The sequence below is a fragment of the Amblyomma americanum genome, chromosome 2 (assembly GCF_052857255.1).
Source record: "Amblyomma americanum isolate KBUSLIRL-KWMA chromosome 2, ASM5285725v1, whole genome shotgun sequence".
In the NCBI taxonomy this organism is placed as follows: Eukaryota; Metazoa; Arthropoda; class Arachnida; order Ixodida; family Ixodidae; genus Amblyomma; species Amblyomma americanum.
The window spans coordinates 160,968,663-160,986,283 of NC_135498.1; the positions used below are offsets into that span (position 1 = coordinate 160,968,663).

Sequence of the window (17,621 nt, forward strand, 5' to 3'; positions counted from 1 at the left end):
TGTTTAGCTCACACTTAACTACAGTTGTCATCCCGTTACTGCCAGTGCTTTAATTGGAGTGAAGTGCTAGTGTGTACGTCTCCAGAAGTGTTTCACATACTGTAATAAACGACTTACTAGTCGTTCTGAAGGTGTTTGTTTTGCAGTAATAAATAACATTGCCCTGTCATTCTTGCAATTTAATTCATCTTTCTAGCTGTCAAAACTCTCTTGAATAGTTACATTTTTGTTGCTTATTCCAACAGCAATAAAATTCAGTTGTTTTCTGTACTTTTGTCAGGGCCTTGTGCACTTCGACACTTCGGTTGTCCTTCATGGTTCCTGCGTAATGAGTACACACGTGTTCACATAATGGGAAGGAGCTTGCATCAGTTGATTATTGTTTCTTTTTAATTACCTCTGCAGATATCAATTCAGTGGTTCTGTATATCTGAAACAGTCCTTAGGCAGTTACCGTTATAACTTTTTTGTACCTTTTGTTACTTATATCTTTGCAAACCTTTTAAACGCCCACACAATTTTCGTAATTCTTTTCACACTGTCAGTTGTTGCATTCATTCATATCTTCAAAACACTAGTGTAAATTTCTCTTAATTGGTGCACCTTTGTTCAGAAAGCAAATTTCAGAGGATTTGTTTTCCTGGCTCTGCTAATAAGAATATGAAAGTTCACCAAGCGTGTTTTTCATGCCACTGTTAGTTGAATTATCTGTCATATGGTATGAAGTGAGCTAAACACTGAAGCGGAGTACGGCTGATGTGCCACACACTGGAAGAGAAGGTGGAGGGAGGAGGACGCAATTGCCACCGCACTGGGTGCAGTTATAGCTGTTATTTCTTCTGAACGTTAGTAACTGTGACCGTTGACACCCCGGCAAGTATTGACTGAACCGCACTAATTAAACCCAAACTGCGCATAAGACTCGTTCGAGCGGCGGGGCCACACGCGGGAGCCTCACAAAAACGACGCTCTCTCGGTGGCTTTCAATTTCACACTGACTTTGTTCACACTGGTCGAAGTTTGACACAAAACACGAATACAAAAGGGAACAGTGGAAAGGGGAGAAAAGAAGGCATCCCGAGCGGTTGGCCTCGGGTAGTCGGGAGAAAGATAGAAAGAGCCACTTGTGACCTTGGTCAGACCCGGCGCGAGGGCAGGTGGTGCGTTTCCCCACGTTGAGCGTCTTCCTCCTTTCTATCCCTTTGGGGCCGTCTCCTATTTTCCACATCCTCCCCCGCAATGAGCTATTTCGGCTCATTGTGCATTGTGTGACACGTCCCAACCTTCAATCTTGCAAAAATAAATGTATAAATAAATGTATTAAAACGGCTGTATTCAATTTTATGATGCTTCTGGCTCTTCAAACTGGGTGATGAAGATGTACTTGAGTGTACACATATGCAGTGTATTGCCAATTTACCATTCATGTATATTTCTCAGACAACTTAGAGTTACAGTGAGTTGCATTGTGGCCTCATTTCGTTTAAGGTGTTTTCAGGTAAATAATAATGAACACACATCCTTTCGGTATGACTTCATAGGCTGACAATAACAGGCCACTGTGGTAACAGTGCCGCTTTTAGAACTTTGTAACATTGTAGTGTAGTATTGAGACTTTTTCATGGAAATGCCTTTGTTTATGGCTTTTTGTGCTCAAACATGACACAAGTGTGTCACTACACAGCTTTTACGTGTGCTGTGCATTGGTGTACAAGAATAATTTTTTAGTCAGCAATTAACACTGAGCACTTACTGCATTCATATATGCAGCACTGGCAGATGACTTCCGTCGTCTGCCAGTGCCGCATATTTGAGTATGTCAAACCAACTTGCCCAGCAATGCACCCTGCTGAACTTACTCCACACTTCTTCTTTGTATGAATGTGCGACTTGCATTTATTCTACCTTTCTGTTTTCTTCCCTCTCCTTTGCTCTTTTTTTCCATCCTATTGCTCTAATTTAGAACATAAATTTTTTCCCACAGTGTAAGGGCTTTCACTGAAAATGCACAGGTAGTATAGCTTAGAAATGATGGCCCATCTTTTGTTTTCACAATACACTCTCATGAATAAGCGCAGATGCTGGCAATGCGTTAGCTCTGCCTTGCCCGGATGATGAAGAGCTAAATCACTGCAGAGTGTACAGTACCTGTCCAAAGTGTTTTCCTGGATGTCTTCCCCATCACAGAACTGTACATTATTTACATCTCTGATATGTGGTGATGCAAACACTTATCAGGATTGGAAGCAGTAGCAGAAATTAAAAATTTCAAAGAATGATGCTGGAATCTTTAGGAATAGGCAATCCTGCTTACCCTGGGCTAAATACCTGGGCTTGTTTTCCTGCAGCTTTAAAGGCAGGTTACCCTGTGGTCCATATTTTTGACTCCGCCATTCCTGGTGCCACCGGTAAATACTCCTTGGTGGTGGGTTGGTCATTGAATTTGCCAGCAGGGTGTGCCCATTTGGTTTTCCAGTGAGAACCCTCTCATGGTGGCTTATTGCTTGAGCTGTCGTCATTCCATCTTCAAAATATTCTTGAAAAGCAGTTTTTGTTTCTTCACTGAGTCCAAGAAGTCTTAGTGAGTCAGCTGACTGTAGGCTGTGGTTGTGTTGCGACACCTTTGCATTGGCCTGTAGAGGCGTCTGCCGGCACAGGAACAGGTCATTTTTCATAGTGTTGTGATTCACTTTTTTAATCTTGATATCCAGCTTCGCTGGGCACAAGGTGTTGCGGTGTGACGATTTGTCACGATGATTATGCTGGCACTGCCGCGCCTTGTGGAATACCATCCTACAAGAACCAAAAGATGCCATAGTCAGTGCACACGTGCATAATGTAGGCCTTATGAGGTTTGCTAATGACCTTAACAAGACAGTCTTTATGTTGTGCAAAGCAGGCAAGCCAAATTATTTGAAATGAATACAGACACATCAAGAAGTGTAATAACTGAGGCCTCTACAGGGCAAAAAAACATGGCCTAAAGGTATGCATATGGAGCAAATTATGTGCCATTATTTGACATCATACATGATATATGTGCACTCTTGTGCCTTTGGGAAGAGCTTAAATAAATAGTGCTCATAAAGCTTGCTTATTACGAAAAGTTTTGAGGAATTCTAGAATTTTGAGCCAGGAAGGGATTTCTTGGTCTTCATACTTCAGTACTGTTTCATAGTTCAGTATAAAATGTTATTACAGCCAAAGCTTATTATAATGAACAGGTAAAAATTCATAACGCAGTTTACCGAAATTCTTAAACGAGCGAAGTCTACTTTTGGGACAAGTTTAAGAGTATTGGCATATTCTTGCAGACCTTTCCCTATGATGACAATAACGATAGGAAAACTGGGGGTTTCAGCAGGGATTTACATTTTGAATTTGCAAAGAATGTCAAGCCAGAGCGGATGGTGGTGGCACACTGAGCTAAAAGTTCGAGGCTCTGATGGCAGTCAACCTACGCCGCCTGGAGGAAATATTACACTTTACGAAAGGACTGACCACAATACAGAGGGTTATTTTCGTCAAAAGAAACTTTTTGAAGCTCTGTCCCTCTCTCCCAGTTAGTTACCTGAAGGACGTGTTCGATCTAAGCCACGGCGGTCGCATTTCAATGGAGGCAAAATGCTAGAGGCCCGTGTACTGTTCCGGAGCTCCCCAGTACGGCATCCCTCGCCTCAGCCGTTCTAGGACGATAATTAAATTTCTATAAAACCAAACCAACAAACAAAGGTACAACCTTTGCAAACGTTTTTATCATCCTAACATAACATACATACAATATATACGTTATATTTAACATACAGTATTCCCATTTGGTGTGGTGCTCTACAACGGAATCCAATATTAAAGGACTATAGACACCTAATTTTGATGGCATGTTTTCTTCTCTACAATGATGCGGCAGACACTACTACGCATGAATCACCATGCAATATTCACCTGCAACTGGTAAATAATTTATCGAATTTTTCTGTCATGCTGTTTGGGTTTCAATACCTGAACGATGGCTGTGATGTCAAAGAGTGCTTTTGTGTCACGCGAGGCATGGAAAACATTCATATAATCACTGCTTCATTGTTTTAATTTACTGCCGTGCTGAACTGAGCCTTCCTCAAGAGACGAAATGCCAACGAGTGTAGAAGCAGCAATTGTAGTTTTTTCATGCTTCACGTGACCTGTAAGCACAAGTTGACATCACAGTCCTCATTAGGCTCTTGAAACCAAAACAGCACGAGAAAGAAATGCGATTATAAATTATTCAGCGGTTGTAGGAGAATAACACGTGGTAATCCATGTATAATAATATCTTACACATCATTACAAAGAAGAAAACACGCACCCAAAAGTTAGGTATCCATACTCCTTTAACAAACTTCTATTACTGCAAAAAAAATCTTTTTTGAAAACCTACCTTATACAGAGCACACTGAACCTGTCTTCAAAAAATAGAATCTTCCTAAAATTCAGCAGATCTATAACCGAAGATGATAAAACAATTTTATTTCAGTTCTTGAAAAAATTGTATGACTAGCTGAAATAGCAAACTTGCAACAGTCTGCACCAGCACGTCTAAATCATCATACAGATGTGTGGAAAGTTCCCAGCTCCCGAACTAATTATGGTGATCAAATACTTCAGTGTCACTTACCCAAAGTTCTAAACAGTTGTCACAACAGAGGCAAAGAAATTCTCAACCAAACTCTGTCAGAAATCAAGTTGCTCATGAACTGTTACCTCTAATCAATATGTTCATCACACTTGATTGTATATATTTTAAGCTGCATTATTAAGGCAAAAGCCTTTAATGGCTCATACAGTTGAACCTCTATGTAATGAATTCCTGGATTTTAGGAAATTTTTCAATTCCCCAACACATTCCCCTTTGAATCCCATGTATAGGCGACCTCCATGTAACGAACTCGTTGCGGCAGTTGACCTTAATGCAACGAATTCGCGGCGCTGATCATCGAGCTGTATCTTGTAATGTTTTGCCCGAAATTTGACCGAGCAGTGTGCAACTTTAATAATAATAATAACTTGTTTATTTCCATCAGTGATGGGGGAGACTGCGGATAAAAGCTGCTTGACAACAAGCGACTTGACTCAAGCCCGCAGCCTCCCTACAAAGCAGGCAGCGATAGGACAACAACAAAAAAAAACAAAAAACTCGCAGAAAGCACAATATTCAAATTTAATGCACGCACACTTGATAGTCACAACAGGTAAACATAACAAAAGGCAAGATAACACTTTTATTTCTTATTTTAAGCAAGGATTGTTAATGAAATGTTGGCGTAGGGTTCGTACAGAAATCATATGCAAATCTATACCTTATTTGTGAAATGAATTTAAAAGGGTTTGCATTGTTTAATATGAATAAAATGAATATTGTTTAAGTTTTTATATTAAAAGATAAAGTAGACCGCAAGCAGAATGCTTGCAATCGCAGCAAACAATCAGACCTCAGTGATGATGATGTTGAGTGCCGCTATCGCCGCTCCGTGGCAAGCATAGCAACTTTTAAGATTTCATTTTGTAGCTTGACACTAGGTGGCACTACTATGACAAATTCTTCGTGGTGTTGCGGTGCATTTATGTTAAGCCTTCTTCGTCAGCGTGTTGACGTGTGTGTGCTGGTGTGTGTTTACGGTGTCGGTTCATTACGATGAGTTCCGCTGTGAGGAAACAAAGTTTTGTTGCTTGAAGATAAGCTCTCGATTTTGAATGCGGTTACCGCCGGGGAAAAAAAAGAAGGATGTCGCTGCCCGCTTCAATATACCAGCCAGCTCCCTGTCAACCATTCTTGCTGCAGAACAAAGCATCCGCAGTGCGATGGAGTCGGGCACAAGTGTCCAGAAGGAAAGACTGAAGACGTCGACGTATGCTGATGTGGACAACGCCGTGTTTGCATGGTTTTTTGGAGAGACGAGCAAAAAACGTGCCCATATGTGGCACGATTTTGCAGCAGAAAGCCATAGATTTTGCTTGCATCCTGGGCCACGACTTCAAAGCGAGTAACTGCTGCCTACAAGGATTTAAAAGCTGGCACGGTGTCGTCGGAAAAGTGGTATCTGGCGAGTCTGCCTCCACAGACAGCGATGCTGCTGCCTCGGGGGTGGCCGAGAAGCTTCCCAGCACAGCATTTTCAGCCACTATGAAGCTGCCGACATTTATAATGCTGATGAGACGGCCGTTTTATCAAATGTTACCGAGCCGTGCGTTGTCACTAAAAGGAGAAGACTGCCGTGGTGGAAAGCAAACTCCACGTGACGGTTTTGCTTTGCGCCAACACTGATGGCAGCGACAAACGAATCCCATTGGTTATTGGCCGCAATGTTCGGCCCAGATGTTTTAAGGAACAAAGCAGATGCCAGTAAAATATGTGGCAGACTCCAAAGCTTAGATGCCACAGGCAATTTTTTCCGACTGGCTGAAGGAGCTCAACCAAGATGTCGAGCGACAAGGTCGCAGCATTTGTTTACTTACTGCTTGACAACTGCTCCGCACACCATGTGGAATGCCTACAGCTTTCGAACGTCGAGCTGCAGTATTTGCCACCTAACTGCACTTCTCTGGTACAACCCTTAGACAGAGGGGCTATTAACAGCTTTAAATGCTGTTACCGCCGTCGATTTATTAACAGCTTTAAGCACTGTATCTAACCTGATAATCTCTGTAAATATCATTCTTCTGAGATGAAACAGTTTGTCAGAATTTCGCCTTATAACTCGCCTGTGTATGATGCCCGGACTGCTCAACTTAATTCATGAGATGTTTAGTAAGTTTGCCTATTGACTGAAGTATAGTAGGCATTTTGGAGGTTTCTCATAATTTTTTTAATAGGAAATATGTTTTCCTACTGCTGTTTTCTGCAAAAAATTTCTAAATCTGTCAAATACTAGCTAGGCAAATACTCAAAATTCAGTAGTTGCCCTTTTATTAATACAGGATAACTTTTGCCCACTGTAATGTGCCCACTTGATAAATTATAAATTTTAATAGCAGTATTACTAGGAATGACTGGACTGTTATGAAATTTCTACACTATTTTCCAGGTTCTGAAGATGAGCTGGCAGTGCCAGTGCTTGGTGGCCACTGTTCACAAGTCATGAGGGTATGTTTATTTCATTGCTCTGTGTCATTTTATTTTATTGCCTGCCAACTAGCAGCCCTGTGCTATGTTGGTACGGCGTGAAGGAACATTGGTGCGTGTTCGAAGATTACAGTTGAGACCAAGATGAAGTAACTAATTGGAACCTGGCATTTTTACAGGCAAAACAGCCACCAGTATTTCAGTTCAGGAAAACAGCAGAGGCAGCAGAGCGACGACTCATTCATTGCTAAAGGTAATAGAATTTTTGCTTGTCAACTAAAGCCTGTGTTTGTTAGTTTCTTTGGTTATGAAGCTCTGTTACAATGATTTGTGTGAGGTGTATGCAAAATGAGTGCAAGTCATTTTTAAAGGGGAAATCGCATGCCACTATTCATAGGAAGCAAGCTCCATCGTGGTAGCAGTGGCGCTGGTCCACAAGCATCGTACGACAGCCAAGACAGCTCGGTTTGTGCTGCTTGTTAAAAAATCGTTCATATTACGGCATGTACTACATGCAGTTCACAACATACTAAATGCAACAGTTGTCAAGCCCGAATGCTCATACGGATTTAAATTTGTTAAATATCTTGAAATTCACTGCACTGCCTTGTAAATTATGAAACTGCTCCACTTCAACACCTGTTCTGTATATGTGTCCATACCTGCCAACTCTCCCGATTCAGTCGGGAGGCTCCCGATTTTTTATTGCACCTTCCGATTGTACGATCACTAGCCTAAATCTCCTGAAAAGTCGTCTCAGCCCGCGCGGAAATCATTTTTGCAAAACATTTCGGCGCAAAATCTGCAGCCGCGTCGTAACCCCCATCAGAGTCAACGGCAGCAGCAACGCCATCAGCATCATTGGCTAGCAGCGAGCCGAAGCCAAATCAAAGCAAAAGTCAGTGGTGGCGCTTGGCTGTTTGCACGACCGGTGTGGTTGTTTGGCTGGTTTGGCACATGTTTTGCAGGCCTTCTCTTTTGCGCATCGTTGCTTTAGTTCATTGCTGTCGCTTGCTGTGTGTAGGCTTAGCCTGTGTGCGGTCCACTGTGTGATGATCGACATCCTTGTGTTGTTCACGTCATCATGGCACTCTAAAAGCCCAAAAAGAAATATTTGCAGAAGTTTTTGAGATTGTATACTTCTGACTTTCCTTGTTTTGTGACATCAAGAAAAGGCGAACATTTTGCGTTTTGTACGTGTGGATGCGACGTCAGTGTGTGTCACGGCGGCAGAGGTGACTTGAAACATCACGTTTCCACAGTGAAGCATGTGAGCAACGTTCGCTCCACCGGGCAGCAAAGGAGCATCGCAAACTTTCTGCAAAAGGACTGCGACAAAAATGTGATACGCGCGGAGTGCCTTTTTAAAGGGTTCCTAATCGAACATAACCTGCCGCTAAGTGTCAGCGACCATGTTGGGCCTCTTCTACGAAAAATGCTTCCACGCTGTGAGAAAGTCAAGCGGTATGGATGCGGACGCATTAAGGCAACTGCAATAGTGGGCGAAAGGGCCTCAGAGGTGCAAAGCACAATGTTAAATGCCCTGAAACACTGTGCTTTTGCTGTTGCTATGGACGGTAGCAATGACAGTGCTGCACAGATCTATCCGATTGTGGTGACCTATTACGTCGAAGAATGCTCGAAGATCGAAAGTAGGCTAATAAGCCTTCAAGAACTTCATGGGGAGGCAACTGGACGAAAAATAGGTAACCTTGTGTTGGATGCATTGAAAAAGGTTGACATGCCTGTATCCAACTGCATTGCGTTTTGCGCCAACAATGCAAACGTCACATTAGGAAAAAAAATGTCGTTGCTGCACTCTTAAAGGAAACGCAAGAAAACTTAGATGTTGTTGGCTGCCCGTGTCATCTGATTAATCTGGCTGCTGAGAAAGGAGCCGCCTGCTTGCCAGCGAAGTTTGACGACGTCCTCGATATATTTCATTACTTGGAGAAAAGTGCGAAACGCAAAGACAAGCTCTCGGAATTTCAGGACATGCACAATATGGAGGTGCGAAAAATTTTGAAGCATGTGCCAACTCATTGGCTGTCTTTAGGCAAGTGCCTCACTAGAATGCTTGACCAGTGGAAACCTCTAGTCAGTTTTTTCTTAAATGAGGTGAAAACAAAAAAGCGATGCCCGTCCTTTTTGACTCTTATTATATTCTTCGAAGGACCACATCATCGGGGTGAAAATCCCGATGGCGCCAGTCACAAGCGTAAAGCAACAACAGAGAAGAAAGACGTTCAACCTGCAAAAAAGCCAAATATCTGAAGCTGCAAGAAAAGGTGCTTTATCTCGTGAAGAAAGACTGCTCCATTTTTTGACATATGACATCAACTTGGCTTTTGGATATTTTTAAAGTGTGGTCCCGCTTTTTGAGAAAGCCAAGTGCCAGCTGCAGTCGCAAGCACCACAAATACATATTCTGTGGTCTGTTTTATTGCAGCTCCTCACGGAGCTTTTGGCTAGGTTTGTGCTGCCAACTTCTGTTAAGGCTGCTGCTTCACCGCTCGATGTTCTACATCAAGGTATTAGCTGCCAGAAAGGAGACAATGACCTGGTCATTGGAAGTTGCAGCGCAGCTTGGTCGAGAAACTTAATTTAAATGACAAGGCAGAATTTTTTGCTTCTATGCGAAGTTATTTCAGTACTGCGTGCGACTACATCAGGCACAAATTTCCTGTTGACAACCCAGCTGTGAAGCACGCTGAAGTTGTCAACCTAAATCTCATTTCTGAAGCATCTTTCTCAAGTCTTCATTTTTTTGTTCAAAGCTTCCCTTAGCTGCTGCCTCAAGAATTCAGTGAATCTGCTGAAGAAGCTTTGGATGCCCTGGAAGCTGAGTTTGCTGTACTGCAGGTGTACAATCTTCCGGAGCACATTCTGAAGGAAGAAAGGTGTGATGTGCAGTAGGCAAAAGTCGGTAAAATTCAAAATACTGATGGAAAACTCATGTTTGGCCAAGTTGCAAAGGTGGTACTTGATTTTCTTGTAATACCACATAGCAATGCACTGTGCGAGAGGATTTTCAGCACTGTGAGGAAAACAGGAACTGAATTCCGTTCATCGATATGCAACACAACGCTCGAGCAATTGCTGCTGGTAAAGGGCCACAAGCAGTCTAAACCATGCTTTGAACGAAACTACTCCGATTAATTTTTGAAGCTCGCAAGATCTGCCACCAGAAAATCTCTGCGAAAGGGCTCTTCTGGCTCTACATGAAAAGTTAACGCTGCCTACCCTCCTTTCCATGTTCTGAATAAAATCTGATTTTTTATCTTGCTTGGTTGGCAGGTGTGTCATCCATTCAGATCCACCTCACCCTAAAGTGTTGAAGCTGCTACACTCCATTCGCATGAGACAGTGGGAGCACTCGTCTCAGCTGAACTATTTGACTTCGTGGGTGAAACCAAAAATGACTTTCCTGAATGATGATGAAGAAGATGGCAGCATTGAGGTGCCGCACGGATTTGAAGAATTCTTGGAGTTTGACAAGAAATTGCCAACCTCAGCAGCCTTGAAAAAGCTACTGGTAATTTTTATTTTTATTGCTTGGATCATATTGTGGTACTTCAAAATTTTAAGCATGACAATTTGGCATTTGCTCGCGAGAGTGCACTTTTGGGTGTTCGAATCACTTCTTTCTCAATCTCTAGTGAGCATGCCCAAAACACCCTATGTTATCCGTAATGGCCTTACAGCTTGCGCATCGATGCAGTATAGCTTGAGCATCAAATGCCGTACAATGTGTTCCTTTTAATCAGCCACACGTGCACTTCTTCGGTATGCTGCTTATAACGCAAAAGTGTTTGGTTGGCGACTTTCTCCGCTTTATTAAGATTCAACTAAAATTGCAAGTTAGGTGGATTTATAATGCATGAGAATGTTTAGGACAGAAAAAAATTGTAGTCAGTAGAGTGACGGGATAACACAAGGGGCTGACTTTCAAGACTTATCTGGAAACATTGTCCTTATATCGAGAAGCACTATTCAAGAAATATATATTCAAAACAGCGAAATACCTTGAAAATAGTGCCTGATAAATGGCAGCAGAAAACAAACTGCACATCAGTCCACAGATGGAAGTCGTCAATAACAACAAGTGACTTTACACCTGCTGCTGCTGCTTGGGGCATTGATGTGGTGTTTGTTTTGCACCAAGTTTAACTAGCAATTATAATGCCAGCTGTGTGTCCAAATTTTGTTGAATCAGAACTTTTGTGTCATTTCAGCCTTCTCATTCTTCATTAAAAGCTTTTTTTTATGCTGCAGACAACAGAGGTTATCTTGGTGATGTGTGGTGTTATGTGGGCATAAGTGCAAGTCGTGATAACCATGCCCATAGAGCTTAGCACGAGGAATGTTAGGTGCGTTTTGATGTGCAACGTGATCTTATGACCCAGGCTCTTAGCATTGTGTGGGTGCAAAAGCTGTCTCTGAATGTGTATGGTTTGATTTTTAGCAAGCTTGTCATGTGATGTAGGCAGCCATGCAAGTAGCTGTATTTTGCCTTTGTTGCTTTATCTGCAGTGTTCCTTACTAGTCTAGCAAGTTATCTGCGTTATGCTTTTACATTATCCTGTTTACAGAAAATCTATTGGAAGAAGTACGGTGGTACAAGTCCTGGCGATGCAACTAGACACATACTGAAAGATGTTCTCGAATGAAACAGCCAGCCACTCCAGTTGGCAAGGGGGCAAAGGAAAACTACATTTCCAGACAACAGCTTGTTGTCAAGTCATGTTAGGTATGAACACTTGCATGTTATGGCTTTATTTTATTCATAGATGGAAACATTGACTTACGCACTATGTAGTAACACTATGGCATGGCCAGTAAAGCATCTAGGCAAGCAGGTCTGAATCGATCTATGGGCCTTGGTTTCTAGCTTTAGGTGGCTATAGTGTGTCACAACTAATAGTTACATGCTCAAAGCAAACATTGGTAATGTTTTGTTTTATGTATAGTTTCTAAGAAAGTTGCAGGGCTGCTGGAAGGGAACACGGCCTTTCTTTTTGCTTTTTATACTGCCTTGTTAATGAGTGCTGTTTGGCATGGCATGTGACCTTCACAAGGCTGCTTTACCATATAGCACAGCACAATAAAGAGTTGCAATTGTTTTGAAAGTACAGCACATTATAAAAGAAAAAAGGACAAGGACAGTCTGATTAAAAAAAATAACAAACGATGTTTTAATTTTAGTGCAGCACATGCCACACTCCTACAAAATGTGGTAACACATTTTTGCATTTCTAATACTTGTCACATGGCACTGAATAAGTGGTAACTCCAATCTGTTATGTGTGAAGTTTATACAACTTGTATGAATAATTAAGTAAAGTTGGATTTTAAAGTAGGCAGAGTGCCTTATTTTTCTTGCTTTTCTGCAAACCTGTTCATTCTTTCTTGCCCTGCAGTTTTTATGGCAAACTATTTTTACATTAAGGGTTTGGTACGAATTCACAGTGTCCCCTGTACGTCCCCAAGGACATTTTATGGCCCTCCGTGGGATACAGAAAACCTGTCCAAAGTGATGTCCTCAGATGATTTCGGGATCTTCTGGGGATATCCGCATCTCCTGTGGCGATATCGCACGGATGTCCACTGGATGTTAGTGTTGTCACTGGGGATGAAGCAGCCCTAGATGCCTTTGTTTCCTTGGAGTGCCGAGTAGTGGCTTCGATCGGGCAAAAACAGCAAGCGGAAATTACGCAGTTTTTTTCTATTAAATAAATTCTTTGAATGGCGAGTTCACTTGAATTGATATCTGTCGCATTTTTATTTCGTTTTGGTATGATGCTTACAAGTCATAATTCAAAACTGCATGTAACGAATACCTGGATATAACGAAAAATTGCAAACTTTTTTCAATTTCGTTATATCCAGGTTTGACTGTACTCGCGGTGTCCGTCCATCCGTCTGTGACAGTCATTTCGATAAGAAAGAAATAAAAGATTAAGAAAAAATATTTGTGCACAATGGGATTCGAACTACCATACTCCCGTTCCGCAGCTAAGCGTGCTAACGACTACGCTACTTCCTGCCAACGCATGTGTAGCTCTTGTCTACGACGCTCGAGAGTTTGCAGAAAAGCGTCGAATCAGATGGGTGCCTCTCCCAAATGCCCTCTAGTGTCTCCAGCATTTAAGATTCACAAATAATTGTGTACTTAATTAACATCTTAACTACACATCAGTGACACAAGCAGCAACACCGTGCTAAAGGCTTTTGCCTCACCGCACTTTAGGTTAACAAAGTGCCCCTGAAGTTTTGTAGTCTTTTTAAAGAATCAAGTTTATTTATATATTGTTTTCGTTGTATTGTAGCCTTTACGATCTGTCACCCTGTGAAAGTGCCCCATAAAGTCGGTATATGCTTTCTGCTACGGTTTCTTGTACAGTAGTCTAGGATTCCTCAAGCTGCTTGCATGCAACATCGGCATCCTCCATCCTTGAGAATGGACGGACGGATGGATGGATGGATCTTCGAAAAGCTCATGCGGGGACTTCATATCAAACAAGCCTAAGGCATCAACATTCTTGAGGTTTTAATTGCGAGCGCGCTCGACTACTAGTGGAGGACCTTGTTGCAATCTTGGCTGCAGTGGCCGCATTTCGATGGAGGCGAAACGTGCGAAAGGCGCGCGTGTGCTGTGCGATGTCAGCGCACTTTAAAGAACCCAAGGTGGTTGAAATTAATCTGGAGCCATCTACATATACATCCTGATTTGAATAACACGCATCACATTTCGCAATGCCAAAATCGCAGTTTTGCTTACCTGGTGCATTTTGTTTGAATCTTCTTGCAAATCCAGCAGGTGTTAGTGTTCGTGCTATATTGGCGCACCCACAGTTCTGCGGCTTTTCCATCAGGCAAGTTGCAGCGGAGCACCTTCACATCACTACTGGATGACCTGCAATCTTCTACACACTCTAGAGTGCCGGCCGGTTCATCACCCTGCGAAGATGTGGATGGCCCAAGGTCCATGGCGCACTTTATGGTGCCAACTTTATTGTCATTAAGGGATGCGATCAGACTGCGCAGGTCGCTGTCACTCAACTAGGCGTAGCTGTCGGCTAACAGAAGACGCATCACGGAGAACTTGCAAACTTTTGCGCAATAGTTTAGCGCGCATTTCAACGCTTGATGAGTGTTTCCAATGTGAAGAGTTTCGGTTTCGTTTGTGTTATACTCTGCGAATGTTATTTTGTGTACTAGTATGCTTTATGTGCTTATAACTCTGAAAAAAAGATTTTTTACGCATGTAATAGAAAAATTTTTATTTTTTTCATCTTTTAACAAAGAAGACGTCTATATTTGCCTTACCTAATTGATGCATCGTCTCATATCCAATCCAATCCAAAATTGAAGTCGCCGTGATGGAAAGGAGTGAGAAGTGGCGTCAGGTTCTTCACGCTTTTGCCTGTTTGCTTAAATTGGGAGTTAATCTGAAGTAGGAACCAGGTTATTGTCAGTATATTTTGTGGTAAAAACTCAAGGAAATCTGATGGCACGCAGTGCTAAAAAGGATTTGCGGCTGGCAAACGGGCTCTGGTGAGCTCCAAGATGATGCGGTTTGTCTGCTTTGTGCACAAGACGCAGCTTGCTGGGCTTTCATTGCCTTCCCTGGTGTCCTCTTCTTGAACGGGAGGGCAAAACGCCTCACGGCAACGGTCTTTCCATACATCGGCGGCATGTTCTTCACAGAAATCTCGCAGTTGAGTACGATATTGCACGTCGTAAGGAGGAGCAAACCGTGCCTTACAGTTGCCTTACAAGTGCATCTCTACTATGCACAAAAGCTTTTACACTGTCACCTTGCCCAGGCCATGTTGTCATGCTCAAGCAACTGATCGTCTTCATCATAGAGTTTCTAAATATTACCTAAAGCGAAAGCTGGTGCCACCGTTTGTGCGAGTTTCTTAAACGATTAGATACCTAATTTTGGTGGCATGTTTTCTTCTTTGTAGTGATGTGTAAGACATTACCCCGTTTCATACATCAGGTGCACACTGTGAAAGGTACGGAAGTAGGTAGTCCATACGGAAAAATAAAGGGAGGCATATTACTCGGCATTTCTTGTGTGGTTTTGTGTTCTAAGGCACGAGAAAGCAACAATGTGTTGTCAGCAATAAGAGTGCATTTAATCAAGCTCATGACAAATGGAACATGTAGTAAGTCTCTAGGCAAAGTATTTAATATTTTCTTCTCACCACAAGGAACATAGTACTTATTGGCCACAGATGCAGGCAGCGCAAACAACAGGCATAGCTTTGACACCATTGCACTTTATGTATAAAACGGTATATATGGATAATCATGTGATATTTGCCTGCAACCCTTAACAAATTTATAATCGAATTTTCCTGTCATGCAATTTCGGTTCTGGTTTCAACAGCTCTGTGATGTCAAAGTTCCGTATAGGCCACGTCAGGCGTGCGAAGACAGCAATATAATCGCTGCTCCTTCATTCGTTAATTTGGTTCTTGAGGCTGCTGGCTTAGCATTGCAGTGAATTAATGCAACGAAACAGTGATTATATCTGTTATCACATGTCCCACGTGACCTATATGCAACTTTGACGTCGGAGCCAGCATTCTGACAGAGAAATTCAAATATAAATTATTTTGCATACATAAGAGGATACCACACGGAAATCAATGTATACTTAATTAGTTGTCTATACTCCTTGAAAGAGCTATTCGATTATGGGCATTGCTGAGGCAACGAGGTTTCTTGGCCTCGCTGCTGTTAGCCGTAACACATAACTACGACTGAAAATATAAATTTAAAAAATATATACCAAGGAAACTTCATCTTACAGTCAAAGTGACCCATAATAAAAACTTTATATGGCAATAAAGGAACAGAAAAGCAAATAGTTGTAAATGAGCACTGAGTTTAGAGAGGGCTTTTTATCTTGCAAATATTGTTAAACAATTTTTTCTGTTCAATAGATGCACTTTTCCGAAGGGTGATGCTTGAGGCTAGTGGGTCATTCACATATGTCACATATATTAAGGAGCCTAAATTAAATTTTAAAGGAAAAAGGTGTGAAGAAGACGACGCGAATTAACCGAAGAATAAAGAAGAGGAAGAAGCATTCGTTGAGGTGGAGAGTTGGTGGAGAAGCATACGGTGACGTGGAGAGAGATGATTGGTGGAGAAGAGAAGAAGACGACGACAAGGCTTACCTGGACTAACACCGAGGCTATAAAAGGGCGAGTGAGAGCGAGGGACTTGGAGGGGAACAGCAGAGAAGTGGAGGCTCCGGTGGGTCAGGGACACTTTCGCTGGAAGAGAGCGACGCCGGCTACTGCTCCGGTGAGCTCACGTTCTACGACTCCGCATCGTGGACCTCCTGCCGTGCCTGAGCCCGTTCCGGGGAGTCAACAGAGGACGCTACCACCTGCTACGGCCAGGGGTGTCTCCAGCGCTGTTGAAACCCATCCGGGTGGTGCCCGCAACGCCAACACCGGCATCACCTCCACGGGCGCTTGGACCTGGAGCTTATACGACGCAGCCAGCGACGCCGCCACCAAAGCCAACAACACTGGCATCATCTCCACGGGCGCTTGGACCTGAAGCTTATCGACGCAGCCAGCGACGCCGCCACCAAAGCCAACAACACCGGCATCACCTGCACGGGCGTTTGGACCTGGAGCTTGTACGACGCAGCCAGCGACGCCAGCCCGAGCACGTCGAACACCGCCAGCGACGCCAGCCCAAGCACGGCGAACGCCGCCTACTGGATCCATACAACGCCGCAGCCACACCGAACCAACCGTGAGCACGAACGCCGACCACGAATAGTAGAACGCTAGTAGTAGACGCTGGTAGTAGTGTGCCCGGGTCGTGTGTATTTATAGCCTTTGTGTGTTGTCTTAGTTTTGTTAGTTTTGTGTTCTAGTGTGTGCGTAGCGTAGGGTGTATTAAATGTGTTTGTGTGGGTACACCCGTCGCCTAGTCCATTCTTTCGGTCCGAGTGTTCTCCGGAGAGATCCGTGACAAAGATAAGTGGCGAGCCTGCCAGGATACATTTACTTTTTATTTTTTGCTTTGTCTTGGATTTTTCCGATCTCTCGACGGCAGAAAGTATGGACTTGGCAAAAACCTTAGAGCTGGCGCTCAAGCTAGGGTTAAGCAAGGAAGAGGCGATGCGTCTCTGTGACGAGGAGAAAGAAGAGGCGAAAAGGCAGAGAGAGGAAAGGGCGCAAGCACGCGCAGATGTGCGCGAGGCAGAAGAGCGAGAAGAGAAAAGAGCTCGTGAATCAGAAGAGCGTGAGACGAAAAGAGCTCGCGAAGCAGAAGAGCGCGAGGCAAAAAGAGCTCACGAGGCAGAAGAGCGAGAAGAGAAAAGAGTTCGCGAGGCAGAGAGAAGAGCTCGCGAGGCGAAAGAGCGAGCAGAGAAGAGAGCTCGGGAGGCAGAAGAACAGGAGAAAAGGAGGATAGAACGGGAGAAGGAGTTTATTTTGTGGAAACAGGTGCATGTCGTGGGAGGATATGAAGAGATCACGGACAA

At 43.2% G+C, this 17,621-nt stretch overlaps 1 protein-coding gene across 7 annotated transcripts in view; it reads left to right on the forward strand.

Moving 5' to 3' along the window:
• LOC144121932 (uncharacterized) overlaps positions 1-14,437 on the forward strand; it is a 139,537-nt gene extending 125,100 nt beyond the window's left edge. For 2 of the 7 annotated variants that reach the window (XR_013312743.1, XM_077655377.1), the window contains exons 3-8: positions 7,059-7,117; positions 7,276-7,349; positions 7,494-9,996; positions 10,394-10,631; positions 11,689-11,846; positions 12,566-14,437. Coding sequence is in view for 5 of the 7 variants with exons in the window: in XM_077655377.1 (XP_077511503.1) it covers positions 7,059-7,117; positions 7,276-7,347 (131 nt within the window). In the remaining 2 variants the exon portion in view is untranslated. Of the gene's footprint in view, positions 1-5,198; positions 6,579-7,058; positions 7,118-7,275; positions 7,350-7,493; positions 9,997-10,393; positions 10,632-11,688; positions 11,847-12,565 lie in introns of those variants that run through there. The other 5 variants (XM_077655378.1, XR_013312744.1, XM_077655379.1 and 2 more) reach the window with 5 other exon arrangements.
• The last annotated feature ends 3,184 nt before the right edge of the window (positions 14,438-17,621 follow it).